The sequence below is a fragment of the Phaseolus vulgaris genome, chromosome 6 (genome assembly GCF_051622355.1).
Source record: "Phaseolus vulgaris cultivar YP4 chromosome 6, ASM5162235v1, whole genome shotgun sequence".
Lineage (NCBI taxonomy): Eukaryota > Viridiplantae > Streptophyta > Magnoliopsida > Fabales > Fabaceae > Phaseolus > Phaseolus vulgaris.
This window is the reverse complement of record NC_143503.1, coordinates 36,647,597-36,675,164: the sequence shown is the minus strand read 5'-3', so window position 1 is coordinate 36,675,164 and position 27,568 is coordinate 36,647,597. Positions and strand designations below refer to the sequence as shown.

At 31.8% G+C, this 27,568-nt stretch overlaps 5 protein-coding genes across 7 annotated transcripts; 2 read left to right on the top strand and 3 right to left on the bottom strand.

The window, feature by feature from the left end:
- The first annotated feature begins 877 nt into the window (after positions 1-877).
- Positions 878-6,645, top strand: LOC137832789 (outer envelope protein 64, mitochondrial). Its single transcript, XM_068641131.2, has 13 exons — positions 878-1,255; positions 1,351-1,503; positions 1,624-1,748; positions 2,248-2,373; positions 2,696-2,878; positions 3,113-3,257; positions 3,426-3,594; positions 4,414-4,539; positions 4,652-4,849; positions 5,078-5,205; positions 5,284-5,335; positions 5,667-5,736; positions 6,349-6,645. The coding sequence occupies exons 1-13, from the start codon at positions 1,014-1,016 to the stop codon at positions 6,429-6,431; spliced, it is 1,800 nt and encodes a 599-aa protein (XP_068497232.1). The 5' UTR covers positions 878-1,013; the 3' UTR covers positions 6,432-6,645.
- Positions 6,646-7,594: 949 nt separating this feature from the next.
- LOC137832788 (alpha/beta-Hydrolases superfamily protein) lies at positions 7,595-10,234 on the top strand. Its single transcript, XM_068641130.2, has 4 exons — positions 7,595-8,348; positions 9,341-9,433; positions 9,522-9,589; positions 9,766-10,234. Exons 1-4 carry the CDS (start codon positions 7,713-7,715, stop codon positions 9,938-9,940), a joined length of 972 nt encoding a protein of 323 aa, XP_068497231.1. The 5' UTR covers positions 7,595-7,712; the 3' UTR covers positions 9,941-10,234.
- A 2,450-nt stretch (positions 10,235-12,684) lies between these two features.
- Positions 12,685-16,035, bottom strand: LOC137832787 (metacaspase-3). Of its 2 annotated transcripts, none has more exons than XM_090304054.1 (5): positions 15,211-16,035; positions 14,480-14,813; positions 14,089-14,182; positions 13,682-13,861; positions 12,685-13,047 (listed from the first exon to the last, which is right to left on the bottom strand). In XM_090304054.1, the coding sequence occupies exons 1-5, from the start codon at positions 15,713-15,715 to the stop codon at positions 12,988-12,990; spliced, it is 1,173 nt and encodes a 390-aa protein (XP_090160180.1). In that variant the 5' UTR covers positions 15,716-16,035; the 3' UTR covers positions 12,685-12,987. The 2 variants fall into 2 exon arrangements, with proteins under 2 accessions (XP_090160180.1, XP_068497230.2); XM_068641129.2 differs by having other exon boundaries at positions 14,071-14,182; positions 15,211-16,030.
- Positions 16,036-17,810: 1,775 nt separating this feature from the next.
- Positions 17,811-21,231, bottom strand: LOC137832786 (metacaspase-3). Its single transcript, XM_068641128.2, has 5 exons — positions 20,404-21,231; positions 19,686-20,019; positions 19,107-19,224; positions 18,774-18,956; positions 17,811-18,155 (listed from the first exon to the last, which is right to left on the bottom strand). The coding sequence occupies exons 1-5, from the start codon at positions 20,906-20,908 to the stop codon at positions 18,099-18,101; spliced, it is 1,197 nt and encodes a 398-aa protein (XP_068497229.1). The 5' UTR covers positions 20,909-21,231; the 3' UTR covers positions 17,811-18,098.
- Positions 21,232-22,233: 1,002 nt separating this feature from the next.
- LOC137832793 (uncharacterized) lies at positions 22,234-26,965 on the bottom strand. 2 transcript variants are annotated; one of them, XM_068641136.1, is made up of 5 exons: positions 26,010-26,965; positions 25,773-25,911; positions 24,311-25,471; positions 22,840-23,245; positions 22,234-22,492 (listed from the first exon to the last, which is right to left on the bottom strand). In XM_068641136.1, exons 1-4 carry the CDS (start codon positions 26,750-26,752, stop codon positions 22,865-22,867), a joined length of 2,424 nt encoding a protein of 807 aa, XP_068497237.1. In that variant the 5' UTR covers positions 26,753-26,965; the 3' UTR covers positions 22,234-22,492; positions 22,840-22,864. The 2 variants fall into 2 exon arrangements, with proteins under 2 accessions (XP_068497237.1, XP_090159251.1); XM_090303125.1 differs by lacking the exons at positions 22,234-22,492; positions 22,840-23,245 and adding an exon at positions 23,412-23,579 and having other exon boundaries at positions 26,010-26,896.
- Positions 26,966-27,568: the final 603 nt, after the last annotated feature.

The window sequence follows — 27,568 nt, the reverse complement described above, 5'->3', positions numbered from 1 at the left end:
TTAAAATGAGAGTGGCATGTTCTAGTGTTCTACGTATGAGCCATTAAACTGTTCGTTGTCTTTGGGTAAAGTTTGTTTGCTATTAAATAATTTGACTAGAAGTTGTTGTAATCTCTTTTATTGATACAAGGAAAATGAGTGAAGAGGAAGTACTAATTGAGATACTAGGAAAGGATATGCCCCAAGGAAAAGGAAATGCACTTTTAGTTATCCATTCTCATGTTTAAAATATAAAGTTCACAATTATATCGTACCAGTCAAAACCACAAGTCTCACAAATTTCGGTATCCAATTTTGATCGATTGACATGTTTAAAATGTATTATAATCAATAAAATATTAACTAGGTTAAGTCGAATGAATAACTAGATAATACATCATTAATCACAATTCATACGTAAATCTTGACCTAACACTAACATGACCCACTGTGAACATATAAATAAGCACAATTTTCAAAAAAAATTACATTATTATTAAGTAATTATTTTACCGAATTTTGAAAGAATGAATTGTTCATGAGTTATCTCAGTCTTTTTGAATAAGAACACATAGACTATCAGCTTTTATTATTCAAAAAAGGTTTTTATTAATTATTTCATCCTCTGCTTATAGTTTTTATTTCCAATTTTAATTAAGAATTCTCACTCAATATGTTTTTTTTTTATATATATAATAACAGTTAATACAGATCCTTGACATGAAAAAGATTTTAAACAGATTTGCTTATAAATTTATATCATTTAAATATTTCTCAATTAATGTGACACAATTTTGAAAGAGAATTATTTTAAAATAAAGGAGTTATAAATTAATTATTCATGAAGTGATTTGTGGATGTTTTATGGTAGTATAGAAATAAGTAGAGTATGTCCAATAAACAAGAAAAAGAAAAAGAAAGAGAATCGCGCGAATGTTTATTTGGGAGCGGCGCATGATAGCGGTGACATTCCCTCCTTTCTCTAAAACCCTTTCATTGGGAGTGCTCTGTATCGTCACATCACATTCGCGATCATGTCTAAATCCTTCAAGCTCAAGCTCTCCAACCCTAAGCTCTGGCTCCTCATCGGAGTAGGACTCGCCGGCGCCGTCGTTCTCGCCGAGACCCGCAGGAGGCGACGGCGGAAGCTCTCCAAAGAGGACTTCGGTGCATTGGTAGAGCGTTTCCAACTTCTCCCCATTCCTCAACCCGATCAAACGCAAACGCAAACGCAAACACAAGCGCTCTCTGCCCTAACCTTCGCCATCAAAGACATGTTCGTTTCGTCCTTCATTTCTTTATTTCTCTCTGCTTCAAATATTTTTGCGTACTGATTCTAAACGAGTTGTGGTGATTGCGTGTTTGCGGCAGATTCGATGTGAAGGGGTATGTGACGGGGTTTGGGAACCCACATTGGAAGAGGACGCACAGTGAAGCTGGGAAGACTGCCATTGTCATCACTGCTCTCCTCTCCAGCGGTGCTACTTGCGTTGGCAAGACTGTTATGGATGAATTCTCTTTTGGGTATGTAATAAGTGTTAGTGTGTATCAGTTCTTTATCATTGAGATATATTTATTAACCTTTTGATTCTGAACTCGTTTTCTTTCCTCGTTTGTTGGTGGCATTCGTCGTCGGCTTTGCAGGATTTCCGGTGAGAACAAGTTTTATGGAACGCCAACCAATCCTTACTTGCCCTCATCCATCCCTGGCGGTTCTTCCAGTGGTTCGGCTGTTGCTGTCGCTGCTGGCCTCGTTGACTTTGCTATTGGTGAGTTTAGTTTACTTGCTTGTCAAGTTACCGTTCATTTGAAATTGCCATTTTCTCAATGTGTGTATGTATTCTCACTTATTAGCTTTCCTATTCAATATAATAAACAAACGTCGCTTTTATTTTGTTTAGGACATTGGGATTGTTCTTGTGTTCAAATGTATTCCTGGAAAGCGGAAAGTGTTCGTTTGTGTGTATTATTTGGTCTTATACAGTCGTGAAATGAATTTTACTTTGCTGACACTTATTAAAATTTCAGTTCCATGGTTGTGGGGATCTACACATTATATTTTGATAGTTGTATTCACAATTTCAGGATTCCGGCTCGTACTATATTATTGTGATCTCATTCATGTATTGTTACAGCATGGCTTGCTCTGCATAGTTTCTCACTTTCTTTAATCCATATCAGGGTTGATAAAAACATACACATTACAATTACTTTGTGCTCATAAAAATCATTTGCATTGTTTTCTCTCTAATGTATCTGCTTTTGTAGGTACCGATACAACAGGATGTGTGAGAATTCCCGCAGCATTCTGTGGTATTCTTGGGTTTCGACCATCTCATGGGATTGTATCCACCATTGGAGTTCTTCCAAATGCACAAAGCTTGGACACTGTTGGTATGAAGCTTGATTGTGTGATTTTGTCACTATGCTTTTAATTTTTTCATGTATTACGAGGTTTTATTTATTTGAAATATCCACATATACCTTTAATCTCTTTCAAACCATTGAATTCGGTATTGCTTTCCAGTTTCTATAGTGTAACATGCCTTGTTTGGTCTTGGTCTGACATCCCAGCGTAACATATGGTTACCTTACCTTAATTATAAATTACTGCTCATTGGGTTGAAATGGGATTCCACTGTTTTCATTTAATTTGCACACAATTTTTTTTAATATTTTCTTCTTTAATTGTTTATTGCCTCATTGCATATTGTAGGATGGTTTGCTCGGGATAGTTCTGTCCTACATCATGTTGGACTTGTTTTACTTCCAAAGAATTTGGTGGAGCTCAAAAGGACAAGGCGTATTATTTTTGCTGATGATCTTTTTCAACTATCTAAAGTTCCTTCACAGAAAACAGTATATATTATTCACAGAGCAATTGAAAATTTGTCTGGTTGTAAGTTTCTTTACCTTCGAAGACCAATTTATGACTCCTTTATGCATATTAATTTACTTTTTATGGCTGATTCACTTGATTGTTAATATCTGGTGGGAAAAGGCTTTTGTTGCTATTGTTGTATGGTTGATTGTTAATACAGTGAGTGGCAAAACTTTGAATGTCTTGACATGATAAAAGGAAATTTGTGTGTATTATGATCAATGAAGTCTTTTGGTCCAATTGGTTTTGCAGATCAGTCCCCGCAGCATATGAATATTTGCCAGTATATTGCCTCTAATGTTCCCAGTTTAAAGGGGTTTCGTGATAAATTGACACACCAACAAAATGCAGTATCTATATTGAAAGATCTCACTTCGGTTATGTTTTCCTTACAAGGGTATGCTAATTTATCCTTTAGAGTTTTACTATTGAATTTATGTTATGTTATACTTTATGTTTCCATATGGTTGATGAATCATTTCCCTTTTTTAATAAAGATATTGCATTTTAGATTTTTTTAGGGTCTTATATAACCCTGTATTGCAATTTTGCTTCTGCTCTTCAGATATGAATTCAAAACCAATCATGAAAAGTGGTTTAAATCAGTCAAACCCAGGTTAGGACGTACTGTGTCCAAGCGTATTAATTCAGCCATGAATAGTACACATGATCGTATGAAAACCTTGTATAAAGTAAGAACTGAAATGCGGGTTGCTTTCCAACGTTTGCTAAAGGTACTGTAATATCTGCATTAATTTGTCAGTAATGCTCTAGCTTAATGTTATCAAGTTTCAGATGTTAAAACTAGTACGGTGATATGTGCAATGCACAGTGTCGTATTACATATTATTTAGAAAAAAACAAAAAAACAAAAAAAAAACTGAAAACTAAAATAGCTTTTAATTTTCCATGATTTGATTTATCATTAAATTGTTTTATTTATAGGTAAAGTTTTTTAGTGTTAATAATACTATTCATGTTCAAATATAAATTAGAAAGAAATTAAATAAATGAAATATTCATGAATGAATCACAATATATATGATAAGGAAGTAATCATGGTATTATTGTGCAAATACTTATAAAAAAATATGTAAGCATTTTGAATGAAATAGTTACAAAAATGAATAGATTATAATTTAACAAGGATTGTAAAAAAGCAAAAAGAAATTATAGAATGATAGAATTAAATCCATAATATATATACAAAATATATTCTGAATACAAATACACTTTCTTATAATGTTTTACTCCAGTATGATGTTGTGTGTATGTGTGTCACTGTTATTCGTCACTATAAGTAAATTTTGCAAGTTATAGTATTGAATTTTCTTGACTTGTTAGGGGAATGGAGAGTAAATTAGTAGTCCAATATAGCATTTATTTTCATTTCATTTCAATGGAGAGTAAATTAGTAGTCCAATATGTGTCCTAAATTTATTACATCAGAAGACATTCAAGGTATTCCTATTTCTATTATGAAATGATCGACAGGCTTTGTTAATTTTATTGTGTGTTAAGCCCTTATCTCCTCTGTTCTGATTCTCTCTCAGGATGATGGAATACTAGTTATTCCCACTGTTCCTGATGATCCATTAAAGCTGAATGGATTTTCTTCTGAGTTTCATGATAGAGCTTTTGCATTATCTAGTATTGCTAGTATCTCTGGATGTTGCCAGGTATCTTGATATCTTTAGGCTCTGAAGAAGGAATTTTTTCCCTCTTCTCAACTTTTATTTATTCTTCTGAAACCTCTGTTGATTTTTATATTTGCTTATGCATCATATGCAGGTTGCAATTCCGTTAGGATGTCACAATGATTGTTGTGCTTCTGTCTCGTTCATCTCAGCCCATGGGGCTGATAAATTTCTTCTTAATACGGTTTTGGATATGTATACAACAATTCAGGAGCAAGTTAGTGTTACTTATACTTTGCCACTGCCGGATGCAAACGGTGGTATAGAAAGTTCCGATCTTTTGAAGGAGAAGGTTAGTTCTATTTCAGCATTTCTTTTGTATTCTGATAAAATTCTTTTGTAAATAAAGTCATCTTGTAAAACTCAGTAGACTTGATCACTTGATTAATAATGAATGTAAAACAGAACTGTATTAAAGCTTCTCAAGAAGTGTCAATTGTTATATATGGGGAAAAGGTGTTGAAATGGTGGTAGGTTTTCAAGATGTGGCATGGACCACTAAAAGACATTTTTTTTTCAGGGAAATGCAGCCTTTAAAGGAAGGCTGTGGAACAAGGCAGTCAATTACTACAGTGAGGCTATTAACTTGAATGGGACAAATGCAACTTACTTCAGCAACCGGGCAGCTGCTTACCTGGAGTTAGGATGGTACAAGGTTTCTCCTGTTTTTATAATTGGTATTTTCACCATTTCTGTGTAACTGGTGTATCCTGTGAAATTATGCAGCTTTCAAGAAGCTGAAGAGGACTGCAATAAGGCCATATTACATGATAAGAAGGTGAGAAGCTGAGCATGGGACAGTGCCAAAATTATGAAAAACTTGTAATCTAAAACTTGCCATGTATAATAATAACCGTGACTAATGAACTCTAATAACTATGTCATAGATAGGTATTCCTAATATTATGGTAAATGTCTTGCCTGAAGGGTATCCGATTTACGAGCAGCTTAATAGTGTTCCAGCTATCATTTATTTTTGCAATTTACATTTAGTAGATGCTTGTATTTCGTAGTACTTTTGATTTTGACATCTCAATCTGAAAAAGAAAAAGATCTACAGCACATATGGATGTCATTCGGGATTGTTGTGTATTGTTATTTGACTGCAGAATGTGAAGGCGTATCTGAGGCGTGGAACTGCTAGAGAATTACTACTTCGTTATGAGGAAGCTCTAAAAGGTGCGTCAATTTAAAAAAAAAAAAACTGTCTTGCATGTCATTTGAATCTGATTTGGAATGGTGTAGGATAGTCTTGTCAAGGACATATATCATGGAACAGTCATCCTTACTAGTCAATTTTTGATATTGCGTAAGCAGTACAATAATGTTTGGACATTTTTTTTTAAAGTTTGTTTTCTTGATTCTGATGCGGATACTACGGAGCATGACATGATGACGTTTAGAAACAGTGGAACAAAACTGTTGAATACAGTAGAGGCAGAAATTAGAGTAGTCATATTTAAGTGTGCCTGGTGTGTACTTTTTTTTGGTCTCGTTAGATCTTTTAATCTTTAAGGAACCGGCATACTTGACCATGTAATATAGGTAGATGAAAAAGATTCTGTTTGAGGTAGAGCTCTTAATTTGTTAGATACTCGGATGTATTAGTTATACTCAAATCTTTCTCTGTTCTAGGATGAGTTGTGTCCCGTAGTAGCCATTTTTGCTGTAATTTAACACCCGACTATTATCAGGCTAACTGGGTCTATTTGATAGTTTTTCTTGACCATCTACCTCTTTTATTCTTAATGCTGTTTCCTTTCCTTTGTCATTTTATCACGTTTTATCCAGATTTCCAGCATGCTCTCGTTCTTGAACCACAGAACAAGACTGCTAGTCTTGCAGAGAAAAGACTCAGAAAATCCAGGAGTTGATACAAGCTGTTCTTTCAACACTGACCTTCCTATTTATCAAGAATGTTAATGGCTGTCGATTTGGCTCCTTTCTTGCACTTTATACGAGCAACACAAGGGGAAGAAGACTAGTCTGTGTTGGTGGTATGATCCATTTTTTGATCTCATCGGGAATTTTGTTGTAAAACTATTATTCAATAACACATAAAAGTTTGGACCCTGGTATGCGCTCTCACCTCTCTTTTTCTTCCTCTCTTTGTTTGTGCACCTGCTTGAACGGAAAATGAGCTTTTGTCAGCGTAAGTGTTTGGCCTAACAGGCTCCTTGTAAATTTTAGATGCTACTCTCTAAAATGTTTCTCCTTTCTGATTGTGCGAAAAAGAACTGGTTTGTTTCAGACATATTTTGAGAGTCAATCTGTATACGATGTTATCTTGATCTAAATGCAAGATCGACCCAAATTATATAAATTGTAAATGATATGAAATTATATAAAGTTTAAATTAAACTCATTTTCAATTTTAAGCTTTATGTTTAAAGTTTTAAATAATATTTCTCATTTTAAAGAACGCAATCAAAATATGAAAATTTTGCAATAAAATAATTCAAAACAATTAAATAAAAAAAATATTTAAATATTGTTATATACACCAGATTCTAAAGCATTTTGAAAATATATATTATTATCCTCTGATATATTGAATTATTTGATTAAATTAGAGATATTTTATAAAAAAATATTAATATCTAAAGTTCATTGTTAATAAAATTTATAAAATAATTTTTTTATCATTATTTATCAAAATTTTAACTATTTATCATTTTGTATTTTGAATAACTGAAAAGGTTAAGAAAGTAAGGTAAAAAAGAATTGGAAAAAAGTAAAACATTATTATGATGCATTTACACACATTTAATTTTAAGTTTGATAGATGGTTTTGTAATTAGTGTAAAACATGTTCAATCAATCCTTATATAATATTAAATCATTAAACAGTTATTATTTTGTTATTAAGAAAAGGGTTTTCTAGGCTGAGCAGTGGATTGATGTGTCACATGAAATGGCAGTCCGCGTTTGTTGCATTGTAATTTGAGGTGATGACGTGTTGGGCTGCCATGACCTCGTATTCTCCGCACTCATAATCACTAAATTTTGATAAAGAAACATCCAATCTTATCCTTACGTTGTTTGTCGTTTTCTGTTACCCATTTTCCTTTTCTTGAACATTCCCTCCTAACCATCCTTGTCTCCCTCTCCCATTCCATTCCACACATTCATCAACTACTCAACCCACCTTTTCCATGTTGCCAAAACTTTCCAAATGCTTCAGCTTTACGGCGTCTCGGGACTGGGTCTACCGCCACCTGTTCGCCTCCGCGGGGCTCCGGTCGGTGGTGACGGACCTCGGGGAGGGGACCTCCATGCACTGCTGGGTGCCCAAGCTGCAGAAGCCATGCAAGCCCAGCCTGGTTCTGGTGCACGGGTTCGGCGCCAACGCCATGTGGCAGTACGGGGAACACGTGCGGCTCTTCACGGGGCACTTCAACGTGTACGTGCCGGACCTGGTGTTCTTCGGGGAGTCGTTCACGTCGCGGAGTGATCGGAGCGAGTCGTTCCAGGCGCAGTGCTTGGTGAAGATGTTGGAGGCTCATGGTGTGCAGCGAATGAGCCTGGTGGGGATCAGTTACGGTGGGTTTGTAGGGTACAGTTTGGGTGCTCAGTTCCCGGAGGTGGTGGAGAAGCTTGTGCTGTGCTGTGCTGGGGTGTGCTTGGAGGAGGTTGACATGCAGAATGGGTTGTTTAGGGTTTCTTCTTTGGATGAAGCTTCAAGCATCTTGTTGCCACAGACACCTGATAAGCTCAGGGAGTTGATGAAGCTCTCCTTTGTCAGACCCGCCAGGGGCGTCCCTACCTGGTTCCTTCAAGATTTCATTCAAGTATGCATCACTTCCTTTCCTATTTTTAAACTTTCATATTTTCACTACGGACACGGAGATATATATAAATTTTAAATATAAATATGAAAAATTTTAAATACAAATATAAAAATACATAAGATACATATAATCTATAAATATAGACATAAAATATATATAATCTTTAAATATGGACATGGAACTATGTAGCACATACACTCATATCGATACTGATATGACATGACTTGATACGACACAGTTACGAATACAGAAATACATATAATCTTTAAATATAAATACAAAATATATATAATCTCTAAATACGGACATGAAGCTATGTAGCACATACACTCAATACTGATATGACATGACTTGATACGACACAGTTACAAATACAGAAATACATATAATTTCTAAATACGAAATACATATAATCTCTAACAGAAAAATACAAATATGTATAATTTCTAAATACATATATGAGAATATATATAATTTCTAAATACGGATACAGAGATAAAGATATATATATAATCTTGAGATATATATAATTTCTAAACATGGATTATATCTAATAATAGTAAAGATTTATTCCAGAAAAATATTTTTCAGATGCAAAATTATTTTTTTATAACCATAATAAAAATTTATACAGTTTTTAAAAAATTAATGTTTTTTTTAAAAAAATATTTTAAAATTGGATTAAAATTATCAGAAATTTAATAAATATTTTTTAATTAAAAAATTCACCAATACGTGTTCATCTGGATGGTTTGTATAGAATCTCTTTCAATTTGTAGCTTACTTTCTTTTCTGGGTGTAAAGTTTTGTTGAAAGTTGATCTCAGCTTTAGGAGTTTGATCTTGCTGCTCTCTCTCTCTATGTGTGTCTGAATTTAGAAAATCTGTTCATTTGTGATTTGAATGAAGCAAAGAGTTTCAATGAAGGGTGATGTGATGGTGGTATGAAGATCAAATGATGTTAAACCAAATCTGTGTTTACTGCTGTGGCAGGTGATGTGTACAGACTACATTGAAGAAAAGAGAGAATTGCTTGAGTCAATATTGAAAGGCCGAAAACTTTCAGATCTTCCCAAGATACAACTCGTATTTATTCTTTCTCAACCTACTCACATTTATTTGCTTCTCATTTTTCTTCATACTTTTACATTTTATCATCCACTCTTCTTCTCAGCCCACTCTAATTTTATGGGGAGATCAAGATCAGGTATTCCCTCTCGAGTTAGGCCATAGATTAAAAAGGTCAGATTTCAATTCACTCGAACTTCATCTTGCTGCTCTCATAATTTTGATATCAATATTTTTTTTAGTATATAAAATAGTAACTAATTATTATTTTTTTTTGTAAAATTAGTTTTTATTATATTACATTGAAACATCCTCTTAGAGTGTTAAGTGTGGATGTGTGTTTGGAGCAGGCACATAGGGGAAAATGCTCAAATGGTAGTGGTGAAGAACGCAGGGCATGCAGTGAACCTAGAAAAGCCAAAAGAGTTTGGGAAGCACTTAAAAGCATTCCTTATAGATACAAATACTACAAAGTCCTGTCCAACATCACCACTTTCTTCTGGGGACAATATCAATCATTTTTAACTTTATATCACTTAGCAGCAGCTAGAACAAAGTTCCTTGCAGGAGATTTCAGCTTCCTACAGATCCAATTTTCGATATATTCAGGAAGAATTACTCTCTTTTTTTGGTTTTCTTGGGGAGGGAGGGATCATTTCATTCTTTTATTTTGTTGATTTAATGGAAGCAAAGGCTTAGCATACTAGTTTCTTCCATTCTTTGTCACTCTCTGTTATTGAGTTTTGTTTTTTCAGAACATGTATGTACAATTGACAATAAATCTCATGAAATACATTACTTTATTTTGCTCTCTGGTTAGGAATATTAGCATTTTCAGCAATCAGCATCTTTTTTATTTCTAACTTAGTACTATTCTTTCTTCTAACAAGACTAACCTTCTGTCCAACATTTAATATACCTCATAGCTTTTCATAATCTTAGTGGTTAGGAGATAGAAGGATGATTTCGTGGTAAAATCAATTTCGTATTAATTATAGTGTTTTTGTTTATACAATACATTGACGACTTGTTTCAGTATATAAGTATACATTTATTTGAAGAATTGTAAACTGGTACAAGTTGTTAATATATCATTATTATTTATCTGGAAAATTATAAACCGGTAAAATTATAAATCGGTACATTTATCTGGAGATCTGGAAAATATATCATTTATCTGGAAAATTATAAACTGGTACATCTGGAGAGAATTGATTGAGTGAATGAATCACATACTTAAAGATGTTATTTTGAATGAATAAATAAATGAATAGATTGATTTTGATGTGAGATGGTATGACAATGAATGTGAGTAAGGAATCACATTCTCCTTGCCTTTTTCTAAGACGAATCTAATGTGTTTTGTTCGTTGGAATGGAATCATTTCCCAAATAGAATAAAATATGGTGAAACAAGATACATAAATAGAATTTGTAAGTCTATAATGGAAGAGGATAAAATATTAGAGGAACAAGAATATGAACAACTTTTTCTTGTAGCATATTCTGTTACCACTAATAGTTCTAGTGACCTATGATTAATTAATAACAAATACACAAACTATATGATAAATTACAATATATTTTTTTAAAAAAAACTTGACAAAATAATCATTTTTTAAAGTAAAAAAATGAAAATAGAAAAAATGAGTCTAAGTATTATTAGTGACGGATATGCTTTTATCCATTATCCTATTCTGAGTGCAGTATCAAGAACCTCATTCTCCCAACTATTTCTTATTATTTTATAAATAATGTTTAGTTAAGAACTAAATACAAACCCTATGTTAAAAAAAGTTTTGGATGCCAATATATCAACGATTTTATTCAAGTTGCTAATAAATTATTTAGTTTAATTATTATTAAATAATTAATAAATTTGTATTTAAAGTTCCTAAAGAAATTTTATTTATATGTCATTCCTACTATTACTCTTCTAATACTTTTATATTTATCTTTTTTTAAGCTCTTACGCGTAACAATTCAGAATTATTCTAAATACCTCGAAATTATCCCAAACATCTAAAAAAACTTAGTAGTTCGTACTTGAAACAATAATTAATATATTTTCTATGATTGAGGTATATTCTCACTAACGATAATGAAAGAAACTTTTAATATATATATGTTTTTTGATAGTCTTAACAATATATTAAATTTGAATTGTTTTCATTTCAGTTTGTTTAATTTTTAAAATATTTTATATTGATAAAATAATTTAAGTTTATTAAATTTTATTTATTTTTATTTAAATAAAGTATTTCAATTACTATATAAAAATTATATTTGCAATTCTACCGACAATGAACAAAAAATTATTATAGACTTCAATTTAATATCTAGTTATATATAGTCTTACGACTTCAATTTAACATCCAATTATAACTAGTTTTACGATATTGATTGAGAAAATTCTCACAAATATCAATCCAGAAATATTTTTTATATATGGGTGGAGATTTTAACCTGATTAAAAACCTTAACTTTATATTATTTAAGAAATAGTGTTACTAGCGACGATAATTTTTTTTTGTTATTATTTGCTGAAAAGAATTGCCTTATTAATGCTGATAGAAAAAAAAAAACTATTATTAACCTTCATTGAGAAATAACATGAATCTAAATTTTAATTAATTTCGATGGATAATAATTTTAAATGACATCGATTGAAAATAAAAAATGGTGCCAACCTAAAAATTATATTGATATATTGACAAAAAAAATAATCACTGATAATAATCTAAAAATACACTACAAGAAAATCATTAAATAGAAACCAATTGTTAGATATCAAAATAATTAGTTACAATAAAAACTAAAATAAAGACTATTTTAGAAACTAAAAAAATTGGTTTATAAATTAGTTTATATTATTTTCTATTATTGTTAAATAGTTTCTAAATTGGTATCTAATTAGCAACTAAGGTTTTAACTACCAATTATTTAGTTTCTAAATTTGGTAGCAAAAACATTGGTTGCTAATTAGATACCAATTTAAAAACTATTTAACAATAATATAAACTAATTTAGAAATCAATTTTTTTTTTTAATTTCTAAAATAGTCTCTAATTTAGTTACTATTGTAACTAATTATTTTAGTTTCTACAACTATTTCATGATTTTTTTTTAATATAATTTGGACCTTGAACCGAGACATTTTCACCAACATTAATAAAAAAAATAATTTGAGTTGATAACGTTAATTGATCATAACGATACAATCGAATCTAAGTGATTTGAGTTCAACAATATTTATTAACAATACTGAGCGAGTAAGAAATCAAAATCATGAAAACTTCATTATAGTATTTGTTTTAGAAGTAAAGGTGTATTATTAGAAGTGACTGTGACATAGAAATTGGTAGTTCCTGCAGACAAGCCTAAAATCCTAGGTTTTATCTTTTGTTGTCGATACAAACAATTCCATCTTCACTGTAACACAATCAGTACAAATTTTATTCTATGAGAGGAATCCAATTTCATCATCAATTATTTCTTCTGTCATGAGATACCTATAATCAATAGCCAATAATATTTTCTCATCCAACCAATCCACAAATCAGATAATTGTCTTCACAAATTAAATGTTGTTGTAGCAATATCAAAATCATCCGACGATGATAAAATAGGGTCCTGCAATGAAAACACAATAAATTTCTTTCAATGGTTTGAGTTTATCTTCTACATTGTAACCATAAAATCCACTAAAACGTTATTTCTTAAGATTATACCAGCCATTTCACTCTCTTAGGAAAAAAAAAAAGCATTTATGAGGTAAAATAATGGATTGCCAATGGCTGGTTGCTGCTAACTATGAGGCTTGGTATGTCCGTGAACAACGTATATTCATACGACATTCATAAAATATATATCTAAAGTATTAAATTTAAAAAATATTTATTAAAATTTTTATAATCCTAACACAATTTAAAAAAAAAATACATTAATTTTTTAAAAACTTAAATTTATTATATAAATTTTTATTATAATTATAAAAATTATAAACAAATTCTTTTGCATAAAAAACATCTTTCTACTAAAATAACTTAAATATATTTGTGCAAATAAATTTTTATTAAATTTATATAAATCATAATTATATAATATATAAATCAATGTTTCTGTATTTTACGTTTTATAAATTATACATATTTTTGTATTTTACATTTTAAAAATTATACATATATCTATATATGTGGTATCTAAATTAACAAGTGCTTATTGAATAACCGATAAACAAAATATTCGTAAAGGAAGTGAAGTATACCTGATCTATTTTGCGATGAAAAAGCCGTCTCAAGAAGCTGTTATCGAATTTGCTTTGGTGAATCTGTCCAATTTCCTCGTATAGTTTTTCTAGTAAATTGCCGTATGTTATTTGAGGATGATCTCTCATTATTTTTGAGAAAATATACGTCATAATACTGTTATACTTGTTTCCAAAAGTCTGCAAAGGTGATAATTTAGGATTAAATTTTATATCGAGATAATAATATTATAATATGTAAATAGGTGTGAATACCATCTTATAAAGAAGTTTTATAACATTAAATTAAATTAAAATTTATTTTTTAATAAAATTGAATATATGAATCTAGATTAGTTTTTATTGAATTGCAGTTGGTGAGAGGGAAGACATGAAAATATGATTCTTACTGCGCCATCAGCAACCACCTGACTATCTTCACAGGCACTGAGGCAAATAGCAACTCCACCACTTGTTCTTTTAATACGCCTTGTTCCGTTTACCTTCCAATTCCAAATGCTTCTGCAAGAACAAACTCAAGAGTTTGAAACACAAAAATAAGATTAAATAATTTTTAAATTAGTATTTAATTAATTAAATAAATTTTAGTTATTAATTATTTAGATTCTAAAGTTATATCTAATTAGATATTAATTTAAAAATTATTAATCAATAATAAAAACTAATTTAAATAATAATAATATTTTTTTAATTTTTAAACTAGTATTTAATTTTATTAATATAAAGATTAATTATTATTTTTTCTCTAAAATTGATTTTTTATTAATAATTTTATTGTAGTAGTGTGTATATACTTACTTATCTTTTTTCCACATGTAGCCAAGATCAAGTGTTGTTCCACTATGACAAGTATCAATAATAGCATGAAGTTTGACACCTTTCTTAAGTGGTTCAACAATGATAGAATTTATTTCATTGTCAGTGATCGTTCCCTCTCTCAGATAATCAACAGGACAAATAGTTTCATCAAGTCCGTCAGATTCATCTCCTTTTTGTTGTTCCGGTTGTTGCATACTATGTCCGGAGAAGTAGAACACCAATGAACCTTCTGACCGACACTCACTCACTAGCCACTTTAAAGAATCCAGTATATTCTTTTTTGTTGGAATTAAATTCAGCTCCTTCGTTTCTTCTGAAATTTACAAGTTCTGAAATAAAATTAATCTCTATCTTTCACTGCACTGCTAAAGCTCACACTTCTATAATTGTTCAACACTCATACAACAAGGAAAACTCAAGATCTTATGAAAGTAGATATGTTGAAACATTACTTGTTAATGAGAACAAGAATCTTCATTGGAAATTTTGCCTTTCACAAAAGTTCAGGCAATAGCATAACACTTAGGCTTTCAATACAGAAATTATTCATCCTCATCTACTGTAATAAATAGTCCTACATAGTCACATAAATAATGTATATAATTTTGTATGCATTCAAGCAAAAAGGAAGCATATAAAAGTAAATAAAATTGAAAAGGATGTGGATCATAAAATGCACATACTAATCAGAGAAGAACTGAAGGAGATACCTGAGAGGACACGTATGCACTCATTTGGGAATTTAAATTTATCAAGCAGTAGATTTTTCATGTTATTGACATCATTAATGGATCCTTCGAGCTTGAATGTCCCTTTCCCGTATGAAACTCCACATAAAACAGCGCGTTTGTGAGTTGGTGTGGAGAAGGAGAAGGAAGAACTAGATGAAGGAGATAATCTTCTGGGTAAAGTTTCATTTGAGTTTCTGTTATAACTGTTCTGCAGATGATCGCGTTTGAAAGATCCACGGTCTTTGCTTGATTGCTCAGAAACTGAAGAAGATGAATTGCTTACTGTTCCACATTTGTAGCAACGGTATGCATTTGGAATATTTGCTAATATAAACTCGTGTTTGCAACCATTGCAGATAACACTGTCTTCCCCGAAACGCCTTGAACTATTAATCCTTGTGGAAACAAGGAAACGAGTTGTATCAGTGTTTGAAGGAAAAGGAACACCCTTTCTCCTTTCTCTACTTCTATTTCTACCATCCATTTTCTCTATACAAAAATCAAGCAACCAATAAGAACCACTGCATAGTTTTGACCTTTGTTCATGCGTTTCCTTGGTTTGATAATTAGCAATCTCAGCACCAACGTTACATACTTTTTAATTGATAAAAAGAAGCCAAACGAGGAATCCATTCCCACTGTCTGTTGAAAATGCTGAGTGTTGACATTTTTCACCGTTCACCTCTCCTTTGCGTGCTTTTATCCATTATTCTGGGTATACATCATCAAGAACTAGATTCTCATCATTTCTTTAGCCACCCAACTATGTCCCTTCCATATTCTTTTTCAATAAACTAATTTTAGAGTACAAAACACTAAACAAAAACAATTTTAGATACCAAAACATTAAATAGAAATCAATTTTAAAAACTAAAATAATTAATTATTATATTATTATATTAACTAAATTAGAGTCCACTTTCTAATATGATATAGAGTCATTTCGATCCTATCCTTACGAGTGTTTGTTGGGCCTATAGTGTCATGAGCTGTTCGGCAGGGTGTGTTGGAGATCCCATAAGTTGTACATTTCATTGTACGTAAATTGATGCAAACCTCAACCTCATAAGTCGGTTTTATATGATTGAATTAGATCTTGAATTAAACCTAAAGTTCACTTCGAAATAAGATTCCTGAATAAATATATTGAAATCTCCTTCCCTCCCCTCCTAATAAATTCAATTTTTATGTATTTTGGTCTGTCCAATGAGATTTTTTTCTCTCATCACTAAGTTTTTGAGCAACCATAAAACCAAAGTAGCAAGTTTACTAAAATAGTGCTCTCACCTCATAATGAATTGACTACAGTATCTCTCGGAAGGCATAGTCTTTGGAGCTTTTTGCTCTCCTCTTTAAATTTTTCGTATATGTATTGGAGAGTCATGGTTAATTACACCAGAAACAGAATTTGATTTTGAAGTTTTTTTTGTCTTATTTCATTTTAAATTCGGTGATTCAGAAATATTATGAATTATACGATCTGATTTTTATTAATTTTGTTGTACACATTTTGGATTATACATCTTGAAATGAATTACAAGGAAAAACATACTTTACAATATATTCGTAAATCTAAAAATAATATTTAAGTAATAGAATTCATAAAATATCTTCTTAAATGATACAATTCAAAAGATATTTTATATTTAAAAATATTTTTCATATAATCTGAAATGTGTTTTTTTAATGCAATATGAATTATATAATTCATAAGATATTTTCAAATAGAAAAAATCTTCTAACAAATCCATACTATTATTTTTGTAACATATTTAGTTTTTCTGTTTTAAGTTATTGGACTTTGTTTGTTTCGTCCAACTTTTTTTTTCCAGTAAGATCTTAGTCTTTTCCTTCTATATACATAATGTATTTTACTATCTAATGCACTAGTAAATAATTTTTTTATTTATTTATTTTATAAGTCAGTGTCTCTTTTTCATTTGCAATTAGTATTCATTAGAACCTCCCTTTTTTTCATTGCGTGCACTCCATTTAATGCACCACATCATACAAAGAATATTTATCTCCATCGATTGTAATAAGTTTCATAATCTAAAATTAAAAATCAACCACTTACTACCACCACCACACCACTACTTCTCATTAGCACCACCAGTGAACCATCACCGACGAAGACCACCAATCTCGACAACAACCAACCACCAAACTAAGAAACACCAATAACTTCAACACACAAACTTCAATAACTTCACCACACAAACTTCATTAAACTCCAACCAGATGTAGGTGAAAACCAAAGGATGCATAATTTTTTTTTGCCTATCCTTAGTTATTAGTTACCTTAGCTATATAACTTCCCTTTAGTTTTTCATTTCTTTTCTATTTTCAAGATCCAATTTCGGACGGTTAAAGGAAATTTTAGAAAAAATATTCATTTAATAAATAAAAAATAAAATAAATATTTATAATTAAAACACATGTATCAATCAATAAAGAAATGAAATTAGTTTTGAACTTTAATCAAATTGACGAATATGATGAAAATCAAGTCAAGATCAAGTTAAAAATTAACTTACTAAAATATTTTTTAAAGATAAAATCTTGACAGAAATTACAAATTTTAAAATAAATAATATGATAATAGATTATCTTAATAGACTTGAAATCAACAGTATTTATTAGAAGTCACTGTAACATATAAATGGTAGAGTGAAACAAACCTAAAGCTTCCTGCAGACAAGCCTAAAATCCTAGGTTTCATCTTTTGTTATCAATACAAACAATTTCATCTTCACTGTAACACAGTCAGTACAGATTTTATTCTATCAGAGGAATCCAATTTCACCATCAATAATATTCTGTCATCACCTTACCAACCAATTAATCCACAAATGAGAGAATTGTCTTCACAAATTAAATGTTGTATCAATATTAAAATCCTCTGATGATGATAAAATAGGGTCCTGCAATGAAAACACAAGAAATTTCTTTCAATGGTTTGAGTTTATCTCCTGCATTGTAACCATAAAATCCACTAAAACATGATTTTTTAAGATTATGTCAGCCATTTCACTCTCTTAGGAAAAAAAAAACATATATGAGGTAAAATAATGTTATTGCCAATGGTTGGTTGCTTCTACCTATGAGGCTTGGTGTGTCCGTGGACACAATATCGAATACCAATACTCGTAAGATATTCATAGGACACGGATGGATGAAGTGTCAAATTAAAAAAATATTTATTGAATTTTTTTATAATTCTAACACAATTTAAAAAAAATAATTAATATTAACAATTCAAACTTATTGTATATATTTTTATTATAACTATAAAAATAATAACCAAATTCTTTTTCATGAAAAACATCTTTTTTTTAAAAAAATTAAACATGTTTGTGCACATAAATTTTTATTATTAATTTATATAATTCATAGTTATATAATATATAGATTTATGTTTTCCTGTTTTACGAAATTATACATGTTTCTATATTCTATGTTATAGAGATTATTACCAAATACAATTGGATAACAGCTAAACAAAAGGTTGGAAAAGCAATTAAAAGAAGATGGAACTAAACCTGGTCTATTTTGCGATGAAAAAAGCGTCTCAAGAAGGTGTTATAGAATTTGCTTTGGTGGATCTGTCCAATTTCCTCATATATTTTTTCTAGTAAACTGCAGTATGTTATTTGAGGATGATCTCTGATTATTTTTGAGAAAAGATAGGTCATAATACCGTTATACTTGTTTTTATCAAAAGCCTGCAAATATAGGAAACAATTCAGAATTTGTTAGAAATCTTATATCCTTTATATTAAAATTATTTTTTAATAAAATTGAATATGTAAATCTAAATTAATTTTTATTTCATCAGAGGAGAGAGATGAAAATGTATATAAAAAGATTCTTACTGCGGTATCAGCAGCCACTTGACTATCTTCACAAGCACTGAGGCAAATAGCAAGTCCACCACTTGTTTTTTTTTCTTTACTATGGCTTGATTTGTTTTCCTTCCATTCCCAAATGCTTCTGCAAGCATGCAAAAGAGACCCAAGAGTGAGTTTGGAACATAAAAATAAGATTAAATAAAAAAAAAACATTATTACTACTAGAAAATCATTAATTATAAATTAATTTTATAGACAAAAAATTATTAGTTTATATATTGAATAAATTATATACTAATTTAGAGACAAAAAAATTATTAATATCTAAATTAATTTTTATTATTGATAAATAGTTTTTAAATTAGTATTTAATTAGTTGTCTAAGTTTTAACTATCAATTTTTTATAATCTAAAATTTGTATATAAAATCTTTGTATAAACTAATAATTTTAAAAATGCTAATTTAAAAATCATTTATTAAAAACTAGATATCAATAATTTTTTGTCTCTAAATTAATATCTAATTTTCTCAATCTAACAACTAATTACTTTTTGTTTATAAGATTAATTTTTATTTAATAATATTTTTTGTAATTTACTTACTTATCTTTTTTCCACATGTAGCCAAGATCAAGTGTTGTTCCACTATGACAAGCATCAATAATAGCATGAAGTTTGACACCTTTCTTGAGTGGTTTAACAATGATAGAATTTATTTCATTGTCAGTGATCATTCCCTCTCTCAGAAAATCAACAGGACAAATAGTTTCATCAAGCCCGTCAGATTCATCTCCTTTCTGTTCTTCCGGTTGTTGCAGACCATGTCCGGAGAAGTAGAATACCAATGACCCTTCTGACTCGCACTCACTCACTAGCCACTTCAAGGAATCCAATATATTCTTTTTTGTTGGAATTAAATTCAGCTCCTTCTTTTCTTCTGAAATTTATAAGTTCTAGAATAAAATTAATCTCTATCTTTCACTGCACTACTAAAGCTCTGACACTTCTATTATTGCTCAACACTGATACAACATGAAAAGTTCAAGATCTTAATATGTTAAAAGATATTACTTGTTAATGAGAACAAGAACCTGCCTTTTCTTTGGAAATTTTGTGTTTAACAAAAGTTCAGGCAATAACATAACAAATACAGATATTGTTCATCATCATCTACTACAATAAATAGTCCTAGTCACATAAATAATGTATATAATTTTGTATGCATTCAAGCAAAAAAGGAAGCATAAAAGTAAAAAAAATTGAAAAGGATGTGGATCATATAAAATTCACAGACTAATAAGAAAAGAACTGAAGGAGATACCTGAGAGGACACGTATGCACTCATTTGGGAATTTAAATTTATCAATCAGTAGATTTTTTATGTTATTGACATCATTAATGGTTCCTTCGAGCTTGAATGTTCTTTTCCCGTATGAAACTCCACATAAAACAGCGCGTTTGTGAGTTGGTGTGGAGAAGGAGAAGGAAGAACTAGATGAAGGAGATAATCTTCTGGGTAAAGTTCCAATTGTGTTTCTGTTATAACTATTCTGCAGATGATCGCGTTTGAAAGATCCACGGTCTTTGCTTGATTGCTCAGAAACTGAAGAAGATGAAGTGCTTACTGTTCCACATTTGTAGCAACGGTATGCATTTGGAATATTTGCTAATATAAACTCGTGTTTGCAACCATTGCAGATAACACTGTCTTTCCCGAAACGCCTTGAACTATTAATCCTTGTGGAAACAAGGAAACGAGTTGTATCAGTGATTGAAGGAAAAGGAACACCCTTTCTCCTTCCTCTACTTCTATTTCTACCATCCATTTTCTCTATACAAAAATCATGCAACCAATAAGAACCACTGCATAGTTTTGACCTTTGTTCATGCGTTTCCTTGGTTTGATAATTAGCAATCTCAGCACCAACATTGCATACTTTTTAACTGATAAAAAGAAGGCAAACGAGGAATCCATTCCCACTGTCTGTCGAAAATGCTGAGTGTTGACATTTTTCACGGTTCTGAGTTGAAGATGAGACAACTCTAGCCAAAACAACAATTGAATACTAGATAAGATCAATATTGTAAAAGAAGAAAGACACCAAAAAATAGTATTATAGATGAAATTATCATAGAAAAATATAAGTCTACGGTACCTCTCCTTTGCGTGCTTTTATCCATTATTCTGGGTATACATCATCAAGAACCAGATTCTCAACATTTCTTTAACCACCCAACTAGGTCCCCTTTCCATATTCTTTTTCTCCTTTTAGCTGCGCACAAGACTTTATATTTGTGGTGAATTTGTAGAATTAGAAGACTTTATATTTGTGGTGAATTTGTAGAATTAGAGAGGATATATGAGGGTATGTAAAATTGTTTGGATTTAAAAGTAATATAATAGATTTGTGAAAATAATTTATTGAAAGTTTATAAATTTATTCTTGTTATTGAAAAATATATAAATAATAAATTATGATTTTTTTTGAGTTTGAATTAATTAATTTTTTTAATATATAATATCTATAAGTATTTATATTTTAATAAAAAAATTAAAAAATATTATTATGTTAAATTGAAATAAATTTATTAAATACTTTAAAATTTATAAAAATAATATTTATTACTATATTCATTTGTTATTTTATATGAATATATATATTTTGTTAATATTATAATTTTGTTTTTTTATTTTATTGTGTTGTTATTAATAATATAATTAAATATTATTAAAATTATTAAATATATTTATATATTGTAATAAAATATATACACAAAAATATTTTGATAAAATACAAGGATTCGTCATCGATCAACACACAATCTCTTTATTCATGTGAAGAATGAAAAAAAAACCTTCAATCTCTCTTCCATTAACTCCCCCACTCTCAAAACCAAACACACAAAAAAGCACCTTAGAAACAAACACACCATTAAGTTTAATTACTTTCATGAAGATGACTAAATTATAACTTCCTAACCATGTTTTACTTTTAGTCTTGTGAGAACTCTGATTCAGCTTTTACTTTTAGTGAGATCGTCTTTTTCAATCACAATTTTTCGCTTTCAAAATTCGAACAGGAAACTTTGCTTCAAAGAATTTAATTTACTTCAATTCTACTCAAACCAAGATGATTCTACTAATCTCACCTTTTAAACTACAATAAATAAATATATTGATTTGGAGCAATTTAGGTATACAGTATCCAGTTATGCAGGAAATTCAAAATTGAAAGGCATATGCACTATTGCTGCAGGGGTGTGGATAAGAGAAAACAATACAACATACGAGAAGATTAAACAACAATACAATAAAAAAGTATTCCATCCCAAATGCTGTCTTCTAGTTCATCATCACCACCTCCTTCTACCGTCTTTCGAAGATCATTCAGCACCCAAAGTTAAAAGCTCTATTTGAAGTCGACACGAATTATGATACAATTACAACAAGAGTAAATTCGTTATGGATTCCTTCTGAAAAGAATAAAGTATATTGAAATCCCCTTCCCTCCCCCTTCCGCCTAATAAATGCAATTTTTATGTATTTTGGTCCGTGCAATGAGATTTTTTCTCTCTCATCACTTAGTTTTTGAGCAACCATAAAACCAAAGTAGCAAGTTTACTAAAATAGTGCTCTCACCTCAGAATTAATTGACTAGAGTATCTCTCAGTTAGACAAGATCATAATTAGGAGATAGGATAGGATGACGGAAACAATTCTAATAAAACCATTAATATACAGAGAAACAGAAATTACCAGTCTATAGACAGCCAGCATTTGGCTATTCACAGTCCAACACGTTGATTTGACCAGAGATTTTTGCTTTACAAGCTGGACACATGAATCCAACAGAATCTGGTTGTATTTCAGAATTAACAGCTTCATGGTTAAACTCTATTCCACACCATACACACACAGTTGTAAGCTGATCTCTGCCACCAATATTTAGCATGCCCTCCTGTGATTCAAACTGAACTGAGGATGCATACGTCTCTTCCATCACTCTGATATTGGCCAATTCAGTTGATACAGCCGGCAGAGAAGGAGAATCCTGAACCCTTGCAAAATCATAATCAACATTATCTATTTCATCAAACCTCAATTCCTGGAGACCCTTCACATTATCATATTCATTGTCAAGACTGCAAAACTGTTTTCCTCCCTGTCAATGAGCAACAACAACAATAATTTTTCAAGGTAAAGTTCAGCACTACCAACCAGTTGTGACTTATCATGGCTGGGCAGTAGCTAAATGCTCATAAGAGATTTACAGTTAATTGTGCTATTCTAGATTATAATAATCATCACAACTAGCTTTTAGCATGAGTCTGAAGAAAGAGCAAAACAAGGAGAAATGCACAATACAAAGGTTGTTTCAAGTGCACAGGCACATGGTAATTACCTAGCAATTAGAACTCCTCAAATTTCCAGCACACGCCAAATATAAGAAAAGCACCAGACATGGCAGGCTAAGACGGGGCAAATAAATTTTTAATCTGTGGACTAAAGGCAGATTAGAACTGTGATTCCTTCATCTCCCCAAAAAACAAACTCGTTCGAATAAACAAATTTGTAATTTTCTCCATGTAATACATGGAAGGCCAGAATAATGAGAAAGAATAAGAAACTAATAACTATATAAGATGGATAGCCATCATTGGATTCAGAAACAATGGACCTGTTACTCAATCAACATTTAATAAAAAGTGAAAGAATGCTTCTATAATTAATGTAATCTTTAGGGGACACAAATACTGAAAGTGCAAATGACTGACTATTGCATAGTGTAGCAATATAGCAGGTTAAAGTGAAATGGTTACGGTTAAAAAAAAACTATACTGTGAGTGTCACATAGAAAAGTATTAACAATTGTGTGAAAAAACCCACACCAAATGATCACCATGGAACAATAACTGGCCAGACAACAAAACTGGTTCTTAAAACCACGTGTTGTTGAAAAATTGAAATGTGTGCCCAGAGTTTTGTAAATAATAAAAAATTACAGCAATGGTTGAATACAAATAAAACCATAATACATTCAAAGACACAAATGAAGATAAGCATAGTAGTCCGCATGCCATGTCATGCATTTGCATGCACATACAGAAGACCTCATATCAATCACTTTCTAAGAGGACCTTGGTATAATATTAGTAGTACTATTCCCTCAGTTTTTCAACATATATGGAATCCTTAAAATAAAGGCATCCATAATTATGCCTTATACCTTATCAGAGCTGAATGCAGGCAAACAATCCAAAGATTGTTCTGTGGATATAGAGGAGTTAAAAGCCCTAGAATGTAGCACATTTTCTTCAGAAGCTGTCATTCCCATCTCTTGGACATTAGTGCTAACGGTAACAGGTACATCCTTCAAGCAATTACCAAATTCCAACTCACTCTTGTTACTAATGTCTTCATCAAGTTTAAACTGAACCCTAGTATTAGAACATCCAGAATTTTCACTCTTTTCAGATTCTGGTATCATGTTAAGTTCAGATAAAGGAAGTAAACGAACTTCAGTAACACCATCCAAATCAATCCCAGATTGATCCAGGTCCTCAATGGTCAATTCTACATCATCTTTTGCGTCAGAAGTCTCCGATGCTTTAACATCTTGCATATTTACAGATAACAAACTCATGTTATCAAGAAAAGTAACCATTTTTACATCTATCACATGGTTATCATCATCAATTTCCTCTACCTTTCCATCCATATTATGATGATCCACATTTTTTCTAGTCAAGCTATCTTCCATCTGTTTTTCACTGATTGGAGACTCTTTTCCGTGGTGGTCCAAGCAACCAACAGCAATATCCGAAGCAGGAATCTCATTCAGTTTAGCTAAATGATGGGGTTCCGTGACAGAACCCTCCATAATAGAGTTTTGAGCAATTTCAATTAGGGCATCCATCTTAGATATCCTTAAAGGCACGTCCTCCCTGACTGGAGACTTGTCATCTGTCCTCTGGACATTTATCTGACCTGGTGAATCTTCGACCCTCCTCACATAATTCCTAACATGAATCCCCACATGACCATTGTAGCGACGCCTTTCTAGAAACACCTTATGGCAGAACTGGCACTCAAACTTCCCATCTTTAATTATAACTCCATCTCCAACAGACGAACCGAGCCGGTACCGCCTCGTCGTCCTCTGGTGAACGGACAACAGGTGTCGCAAGTACGAATCTTTCTCGTCAAAACTCATATTGCACTTGCGACATTCAAACAGATCATGAATCTGCACATCTGCAAGATTTTCAATCCCCAACAAGGCAACCTCCTTCACTCGTTCATTAGCAGCCGCAAACAAACCAGGCACCTCCGTGTTCACGGCAATAATCTGCCTCTGATCTTGACGTTCAGGAGTGACACCAGCAGACTACAGCACAAGCACACAGCCCATAAATCTCACAATAACATTTAACAAACAGATTCACCTCCTCTAGAGCGAGGATGAGCACTTCAGAGGATAAAGTACAATAATAATAATAACCATTAAATAGAAAATCAACTGTTAAGATTGCAATTAATGCTAAGGTTTTTAATAACACGTATTTAGTTTCATCACAATTCTTAACCGCTGATTTTCTAGTTAATAATTGTAAGTGCACTTTGTACTCTATAAATGCTCCAAGAGGCAAATCCTTAACAAAATCAACAACGAAAACATGCGTACTTACATTTTCAGCAGGCACTATCTGTTCCTGCACCACATTTTCACTCCTACGACTACTTTGCGGCTGTGCATCACCATTACCCAGAAGAGACTGCAAATACGAAGAAACCTCTTTACAAGACACAAAATGCTGTCCACTAGGGCTGCACAACGGAACATCAAATATACGATAAGCCTAAGGAACAATAGCGTTATAGTGAAAAAGAAAGCCATCAAGTGATGAAGGAAGAAGAAACAAAACCTAATGTATCTGCGGCAATAGATCCAGGCACGACCGTCCTTCCTCTTCAAACCGAGAAGAATCTTCCAACTGAGCGGCAACACATCGCCGAAATCCGCAGCATCAACAATCCTCCGCTTCTTCCTACGGCTCCCCCACTGGCCAGGCAAATCCCTCAAAAACCCTAACAGCTCCTCTTCGTTGCTCAAGCCCTCAGTGCGTCTCTTGAGCTCATAGGCGAAGGGGTCTTGGGAGGTGGCCAATTGCGAGAGATCAACGGCGACGCCGTTTCGGTTAAGAACGTCGATTCCGCGGTAGCAGTGTTCGAGGTGGTGTTTGAGCTTGGGCTTGCGGCCTCGCTTGCGCTTGACGGTGGGTTGGGGAAGTGAAGGGGGAGCGAGGTGGACCTGGTCGAACTTCGGGTCCTCTCTGATGAGTTGTTTGAGGTAGTCGATGATGAGGCGGTTTTCGGCGTTCTCGGGGTCGTGAGCAGGGAGGGGAGGGAGCTTGGGTGCGGGGAGGAGGCCGGCGAGGCGGCGACGGCGTCCCGTGGGGGAGGACTGGGGGCGGGAGTAGGTCTGGCGGCGGGAGCCGGCGCTCTCGTTGAAGAGCGCGGGGTCGATCTTGGGAGTGACGAGGTGATTGGTGGCGCGAAGGTCGAAGGTGCAGAGAGAGGAGAGAGAAAGGGCGAGGAGCTCAGAGTGAGAGAGTGTGGTTGAGTCTATGCACGCAAGGGACTCCAGCTTCAACGCTGCGTCTTCCATTTCCGAAGGATGAAACTGAGCTTAAGCTTTGAGGATCAGTGACTCTTTCTTCCTTCCTTTTTCTTCTCATTTTCTTTCGCCATTACTGCGTCTTCACTGTTTCCCACTTCTTTAATTACTTTATTACTACACTTCATTAATCACACCCCCATCTTTCTTTCAAACCAAAATTCTTTTATGAGCAGGCCTTTCCATCTACACCCCCATATTTCCAATTTACACACACTCCTATAAATAAATTTACCTTTCTGGAGTTAAATTACTCACGGAGGAACTCATTGTCTTGTGTTGGAGTTAAATTAGTTTTTTTTTTAAAAAAATTTCAAATACATGATTAGTTTTTGATTACACAGAAATTTTTTTAAATATATATATTAATTACATAATCTAAAAATTATTATAAAATCTAAATTTTTAAATTATATAATTCAAAATATTATTTTTTAAAAGTATATTTTAGATTATATAATTCGTAAGTTATTTCTAAATTTAATATTAATTTCTAGATTATATAATTCAAAATATTGAAATGATAAAAGGATAAAAAATATTTTCATCTTTTATATGGAATGGCCATTTGAAGGTCTTGACTGGTAAGTAAAATTAAACTGAGGCAAATTCTGCATCCTACTAATTTTAACGTGCACTTTATCACCTTTTAAATTTTCAAACATTATTTTCTATTTTGAATTGAAAATTCAGAATTCGAAAAATAAATAAATTCGAAATATAAAAAATACATTTTGAAAAAAGAAAATACAAAATCGGGAAATGTATTCTGATAGGATTTTCAAAATTTAAAAATGTGTTACAGAA